General features: G+C 57.2%; 1 protein-coding gene across 1 annotated transcript; it reads right to left on the bottom strand.

Annotated features, from left to right (window-relative positions):
• Positions 1–219: 219 nt before the first annotated feature.
• Positions 220–7,539, bottom strand: ZP1 (zona pellucida glycoprotein 1). Its single transcript, XM_073809445.1, is given in 14 exon segments — positions 220–374; positions 638–709; positions 712–748; positions 837–929; positions 2,867–2,989; positions 2,992–3,020; positions 3,023–3,039; positions 3,099–3,288; positions 3,368–3,441; positions 3,443–3,570; positions 4,717–4,815; positions 5,120–5,233; positions 5,306–5,493; positions 7,479–7,539. Coding segments are annotated over 14 exon segments (1,380 nt in total).
• Positions 7,540–7,741: the final 202 nt, after the last annotated feature.

Below are 7,741 nucleotides of genomic sequence, written 5' to 3'. Positions count from 1 at the left end.
TCCTGCTTTCTCTGCCTGGAACGCTGCCTTTCCTTGCGGAGAGGCGAAGTCTCCTAAATTCAGTCCTGCAAGGCATTGGACGCTACCCAATAATAGAGGCCGCAATTCTGGAAGGACAGAGCTGCCTCTGAAGCGCAAGTGTCTAAGCTGAGAATAATTCTGTCTAGTCACCACAAGTAGCTTTTCCACACCTGCTTTCACTAGGCTTGAAACAAGGGTCTATTCAGCCTGTTCACCTTCTGTTGCCTTCCAGGAGCTTCTGGGCTTGGCCTGGTTCAGGTCCACAAAGACGCCAACCCCTCGGACCAGGGCAACAGCCAACAGCAAAAGAATTCCCCAGAGGCGAGGTCTTGGGTTGCAGCTCATGGTGGAACCTGCCAGACAAAAGGGATCTGAAGGATGGCAGGGCTGGGCAAGGGCCCCTCCAACTCTCTCCCCAAACCCCAGCCCTTGGGAATCACACTGGGCAGAGCTGAAGCTGCCCTTTTGCAGATGAGGTGGACCCTGGCTAGCTTCGCTTAGTTCCCCAATGAATTCAGTTACACCATCTCCTGCCCTCACGATAGCCAGAGCTTCCCCATTTTGTCAGCGCACCCTGGAGGGCCAAGGCCTGAGGGGCCTGCCCACAGCCTCATACCTGCAGGCCCCAGCGTAGACTCCCACCTGTAGGAATCCTCAAAGCCCAGTGGCCCAGGAGAGCTCACCATGCTCTGGGCCTGGCAATGTCATTGTGGTGACCTGAGGCTCACTGCCATCCTGCTCCCCACGTGGCTCAGAAGCCAGGAACAGGCCTGCAGACACGAAAGAACAAAGAACCCCCCTATTTTGTCCTCCACCCTGGACTCACCTGCAGCCCCAGAGCTACATGTGGTCGAGTAAGTCTTTAGCCCTGAGGGGCAGCAGGCAGAGGTGCCGCAAAGGAAGTAAACCTGGCGGGATGAGGATAAGATCAAGGCACGGGGCTGGCTTAGAGCCCTGGGCACGAAGCACTGAGGCAGGAACATGGCGTCTGGAACCCAGCCAGGTCCACACTGCTGCCGGCCAGGCAGGAGGCAAGAGATCTGGGCATGCTGACCAGCCCAAGTCCCACGAGTTACAGAGTCATAGGTGCTGCTTCCCAACTTGGAATCTGTGCCTCCCTCGTTCTGGATGGCTCACGTCTGCAGTAGTGGACCCTGCGGGAGGGAACCGCTCTGCCGTGTAGAGCCCTGGCCCCGGCCTTCAGAGTCCCCCTGGGAGGGCCGACTTGCTCCCTTTGCCACCCGACAGATGGGGAGAGGGGATTCCGAGGACGTGGTGTTAACTGGGCAGCAGGAGAGCAGATGTCTGGCGCCCTCTCTTCCTGGCCCTCAATGACCAATGACTGGGGGGCAGGGTTGGGGGGGGCGGGTTACCATGGCTTCCAGAAACACAAAGCCACGGGCAGCTCCCAAAAGGTGTAGAAGCAGGGACTTCCCTGGTGGTCCAGTGGGTAAAACTCCACACTCCCAGTGCAGGGGGGCCGGGTTTGATCCCTGGTCGGGGAAATAGATCCTGCATGCGTGCCGCAGTGAAGATCCTGCGTGCCGCAACTAAGGCCTGGCGCAGCCAAAATAAATAAATAAATAAATAAAGGAGTAGAAGCAGGAGGAACTGACCTGAACCGGCACCCAGCAGCGTAACCAACAGGTACCCCTTCATCCAGCAGGCGGGGGTCTCTTGGCTCAGGAAGAGGCACGCAGCTGAGCTGGTTAGTCAGCTACCCTCCCAGGTGCTAACCAGTGACATCTGTCTACATCTGATGGAATGTCATGCATCTATTTAGAATATATAGAGGGCTTCCCTGGTGGCGCAGTGGTTGAGAATCTGCCTGCCAATGCAGGGGACACAGGTTCGAGCCCTGGTCTGGGAAGATCCCACTTGCTGCGGACCAACTGGGCCCGTGAGTCACAACTACTGAGCCTGCGCGTCTGGAGCCTGTGCTCCGCAACAAGAGAGGCCGCGATAGTGAGAGGCCCGCGCACCGCAATGAAGAGTGGACCCCGCTTGCCTCAACTAGAGAAAGCCCTCGCACAGAAACGAAGACCCAACACAGTCAAAAAATAAATATAAAAATAAATTTAAAAAAAAAAGACTGGGAAATATTTTTAAAATATATATAGAGAGAGAGATCTGTCTATATTAAGGTGAAAGATTTATATTGTTCAGTAGAACGACAGTTAAACAGTAGTGTGTGGCCTCTGGTGCCAGTTATAGAATATGTAGAAGATCCTAAATGTATCCATACTTACCTTCCGCAGAAGCTGAGTTATAAAAATTCAAAGCAGAGGGACTTCCCTGGTAGCGCAGTGGCTGAGAATCCGCCTGCCAGTGCAGGGGACATGGGTTCGAGCCCTGGTCCGGGAAGATCCCACATGCCGCGGAGCAACTAAGCCCGTGCACCACAACTGAGCCTGTGCTCTAGAGCCCGCGAGCCACAACTGCTGAGACTGCATGCCACAACTACTGAAGCCCACGTGCCTAGAGCCTGAGCTCCGCAACAAGAGAAGCCACCGCAGTGAGAAGCCCGCACGCAGCAACGAAGAGCCAACGCGGCCAAAAGTAAAACTAATGAATTAAAATAAAATTCAAAGCAGAATTATGCTGAACACATCATTTCTAGAGTCAGAAGTGAGGCCACTCTGGAGCACCATGCCCGGCTCAGGTTAGGGTTGATTGCCTTCACGATCCGGCATTTTCCTTCCTCCCTCTGGAGTGGTTTGCAGGTCGGGGCTCACTGCCCTGCACAGCACTCAGGAAGACCAAGCCCCGTCCGGGGACCTTTGTCCGCATTAGCTCGCAGGGGGCTGGAGGGATTCGGTGACCCGCTCATCCCCGCTTAGCAGACGGGGAGCAGGCAGGAAGAACACATGCTTCTGAGTGGTCCCCCGCAGCCCCTCCAGGAGCCAGTGTCCAGGGGGGCGAAGGTGGCAACAGTGAAGCACTGGTAGTGAGAGTGGCAGGGCAAAGCTACCCTTCCAAGGACATCATTCAGGTCCTGAGCTGTCACCGAAAGGACACCTGGGGAGGAGAGAAGTCAAGGAGGGGGAGGGGAGGGGCAGATCCAGCACCACCGCCACTCACCCGACTGGATGGGCCACTGAGGATACTGGAAGGGGTTGGCGCTGGGAGCGGCCCAGTGCTTATGCAGCACCAAGACCAGCATGGGGTCTGTCCTCTGCAGGAGCCAGACCTCCATGGGGTCAGACTCTTGAAGCAGCCCCACAATGGGGTGGTCCCCCTCCCTGTGGTAGGAACTAAAAGCCTTGTCTGCAGGGAGAGGGGCTCATGAACTTCGGTTGGCTGGATGTCTGGGAAGTGGGGGTGGGTAGAGAAAGCACAGGGACACCGTACCCTTTTCCCTTGTCGATCTGCAGCTGAAGCCTCAGCGGGCCGTACTGGGTCACAGTGGCTGGATGGGGAAGGAAAGAGGGACGCCTGGAGGGGCAGGAAGTCACTGGCATTGAAGACACAGTGGATGTGAAGCCTGAAGTCCCAGGTGGAGAGGATGGAGGAGAGAAGACACAGAATCAGCGCATCCAGATCACTGTACTGTGTGGATGCGACATACAAGGCTTGGTCCAGGGGGCGGATGGATGCTACCTGCAATCACCTGGGTGATGTGCATCGTTGCCCGTCCTCTGCCCACCACGTCTTGTCTTCTCGGGACAGTTCGAACCTGCTGTGCCAGGCCATCTTCTAGATGGAAAGGCTGGAGCCCCATGGGGCTGACAGATGCCCACCCTGTTCGGAAAGCTCTGTCATCTCACAGACCCGGGTTTGAATCTTATCAGCATTTACTGGCCGGTTAACCTAAGCCTCAATTTCTTCATTTGCACAATGGCGCTGACCCCCTCCCTCCAAAGGCTGTGCTTAAGGATCAAGTGAGGTCACGAGATAGCGCGCTGGGGTCATCCTTGTCCTTGCAGTTGTGGCTGGTCTGCCACTGGGTCCCGTGCGCCTGGCTGGCCTGCGTGGCACTGCACACACCCGGTGGGGGTAGGGGCAGGCCGGCACCCGGGGATGTTCTGTAAGAAGAGCTGACCCACCCTACCCCAGCTCCTGAGCGCTCGACCTTCACTTCTACTTGTGGCAGAGCCCTGGGTTCAGGCCTGGGCCGGTGCCCTTGGGGAGGACGTCCTACCAATGGAGACCAGGGCCTGGCACAAAGAAGGTGTCAGTACACACGAGTGGTTCCACCCTGACCGGAAGGCCTTTCCTCTGCAGGGCCCTCCAGCTCATTCCTGATGGCCTACAGCTGTTTCCCCTTACGCTCCCCTTCTGTGATGAATTCTGGCTAGCTCCCGTAGCTGTTAAATCCTGATGTCCAAAACGTGACAGATTTGTCCCCGGTCCCCCTGGGAATACATAACATTTTAAAGGAAAAGACATTTGAATCCTGATGCCAGCAGCCTGCCCCAGCCCTCATGGCAGGAAGGGTGGGAAAAAAAGACATCTGGAAACCCACTCAGTGCCAAGCACAGAATTCCTACACCCCGTGGTTACCATATTAGTTCAGGCTGAGGTTGGCGCCTGGCGCCTGGGGTTCAGAGACAGGTGTGACAAGCTCAGATGTCCTCAGGGGTTACCCCTTGGCATCCTGGGCTCCTGGCTCGTTTTGCCACCTGAGTCAGCAGGTGCCGGTGGCCCCTTTCAGCGAGGGGTTCTCCCTCAGCTCCCCCCCACCCCACCCCGTACCCTCAGGGCTTCAGCCCCAGCCATCTCCTGCCTCATCTGCGGCTTTGTAACCTCCGAGATCAGGAGGTGGCGACGGTCAGGCACAGCCTTGGCTTCTTCCTGGGACCTGGAAGGGGACTTTTCAGCTTCTTGAGGCTTGGTTTCTCAGCTCAGTTCCTGGAGGGATAAAGGTGAGGGCTCTCGAGGACTCCGGCCCTCTCAGGCCCGGCTGTGGCTTCCGCCTGCCAGGCGTGGGCAGGCCCGATCTAATGCTCACATCAGCTCTGGTTGAGAGGCGTTGCCCCGGCCTGGGGGGCCGGTGGTGCTGGGAAGAGGTAAGCAGCTCATCCGAGGTCACACCGTGGGTGATGGCAGAGCTTGGCCGTGACCCCAGACGGCTCCAAAGCCTGTGCTCCCTTCACACCCAAGCCCGCGGCCCAGCCTGTGTGAGGAAGGCGCCGTCCCACATGATGGAACCGTGTGGCCCCATCCAGATGCCGATGTGGGACACCAACTGGTTCTGCTGGATGCTGTCCACCTGTAGGAAGAGACAGCTGGGCGAGGCCCTCCCAGGGGGTGGTCATGGGCACCAGTGTGGCCCCCACTCTACCTGGACTGTGGTGTCACAGCAGGTGAGAGGGCCAGCCGTGGAGACCACGGAGGATCCCGCCTCCTGGTTGGGGAGCAGCTGGGGGGCGGTGCAGACCAGTTGGACATTGATTGGCGTCCTGCACACCAAGGCTGTTTCGCGGGACACCACCAGGACGAAGTGACTGTTTCTGAAGCACTGGACAGTCACTGGGACGAAGGCAGATCAAAGAGGAGGGTCAGTGCCTTGGGGTTCAGGGTCCATCATAAACACGGTGTGGGGAGGGCCTGGGCGACCGTCAGCATTTGAGGGCTGACCTGGCTCCTCTCACTGCCCTTTCTTGCAGTGGTAACTCCAGCAAAGCCTTCACAGACCAGACTTTCTCATGCAGGCAACAGACAGGCAAACTACACTCTAAAAGTAGGGTCACCATTTAATTTATCCTCCACGCTGGAATGTTCTAGATCTACGGGTAGGGGGACATGTAAAGACAGATTAACTGTTATCAGGCTGGGGCAGGTGGTCACCACGTCTAAAGATCTCTTCTGCGGTCCATTCTGGGGGCCAGGCTCTCCTGGGAACGGGGCGAGGAGCAGTTTCATCACTGGTGAGTGGGGTCGGGGAGGAAGCCCTCCTATTCCTTCAGCATTCAGGGGACGAGGGCCTTGCTTGGTTTGGAAAGTGGCACCTGTGTTGCCATAGTAACAGGGACCCTCTCTGGTGTTGTCATGACAGCAGCCAGCTGACGGGCTTCCTTTGAACTTCTTCTCACTCTGCGGGAGATGTGCCTGGAGGCCACCTGGCACTGTTCCTGAGTCAGAGGGTACCTAGGGCTGGGGACAAGCGTGGTGAGGACATGAGAAGGAGCCATGTGGGCTGCAGACCTCCAGAGAATGGAGGGCAGTGGCCTCGTAGAGCCCAGCAAAGGGCTGTCAGGTCCCCCGATCCTCAGGAGGTCTCCCGACAGAGTGTGCGCACATGGAGGACTCCTCCGTACCTCCGTAAGCTGGCTTGTCAGCGGCTCCCCACCGTGTGCCAAGGTGCCCCGCTGGGGTCGAGCTAGGGTGGGGTGGGTGGGTCCAGGGACCGTGAGGCAGGGGTTAAATGGGCTAAGCTGTCCTCTGGGGTAGGGCGGAGGGGATGCGGATGAGGGGCAGGAAGTGAGAATGTGGTGGGTGGTGCCAGGTGGGAGTCTGGAGTCCAGGTGTGATCAGGTTTGGGACAGATGATCAGAGTGACCACTGGGCTGCACAGCTTCCATGAACACCCTCAGGTGGGAGCGCCCATCCTACAGGAGAGAGGGCGACGGGAGCAGCATCCGGGCAGAGGAAGGATCAGTGCCCAGGACTTAGCCTTCCTCACCCACCAGCCCGCGGAGTGGCCTTGGCTTCTGATGCGTCCCTGGTCCTGGAGGGGCCTCTCTAGCCTGACACTGTGTTAGGGCAAGCTGGTTCCCAGCCGTGGGGTCTCCCCCAGAGCAGTGAGAGCCCTACCTTCTCCAGCACATGACAGTCTTTGTAATTGGCAGAAAAAGACCGCGGGCCCCTGGGGCTCGGCGGTCACCCGTGATGACAGATGGAGCAGCTGTTCACCTCAGACGGGTTCCCAAATTCATCTGGGATGGGGAGAGGGGAGACAGGGATGGAGGGAAGGAGTCACGGATGCTGAAGGGGGAAGCCAGAGGCTGTTGGACTCTGCTGAGAAGACTCCCCACTCAGGAGAAGAAGTACCTCCTAGAGGTCTCCTGGGGGATTAAGGCCATTAATACCGCCGTGGCTGTCACCCATAACAAACAACGAGAACAGACAATTAGATACTGTGGCCTCCTGGCTGGGATCCTAAAACAGAAAAGGACCTTAGGTGAAAGCTAAGGAAATGGACTTTAGTTGTAACAATGTGTCAACATTGGTTCATTAATTGTAATAAATGTACCATCCTAATGTGAGATGTTAATTACAGGGGGAGCTGTGTGGGGTATATGGGAACTCTCTGTGCTATCTTCTCAGGTTTTCTGTAAATCTGGGACAGTTCTAAGAAATAAAGTCTATTAACAACAACCAGCCTGGTTCACAGACAGGGGCGCTTCGCACGCGCCCAGCAGGGTCCCAAGCCTTGCTTGTATTAGCTCATCAGGGGCCGTCCTCCGAGGGAGGGGCTGGCCCCGTCCTCAGTCCTCATCTCCTGGAAGCCTTACCGCAGGGTCTGGAGGAGCCCAGCTCGGCTAGCGTTAGTCCCCACAGGTCGTTATAATTCATAGCAGCGGGGAGAGCATGTGGCCTGGTAGGTAGAATCTGGTTCCAGCCCAGCCCCCTGGTCACTTTCTGGCTGTGACCTGGGACACATCATTTTTCTGAGCTTCGGTTTCCTGTTTGTGGATTGGGGTTGATATTGCTTACCTCGCAGGGTGACGGGAGACTGAAAGAGACAAATACTGGGGGTGATAAGTCATTTGTGACA

Source organism: Tursiops truncatus, chromosome 8 (genome assembly GCF_011762595.2).
Source record: "Tursiops truncatus isolate mTurTru1 chromosome 8, mTurTru1.mat.Y, whole genome shotgun sequence".
Classification (NCBI taxonomy): Eukaryota; Metazoa; Chordata; class Mammalia; order Artiodactyla; family Delphinidae; genus Tursiops; species Tursiops truncatus.
Note: the sequence above shows the minus strand (reverse complement) of the source record. Positions and strands in the feature narration are given on the sequence as shown.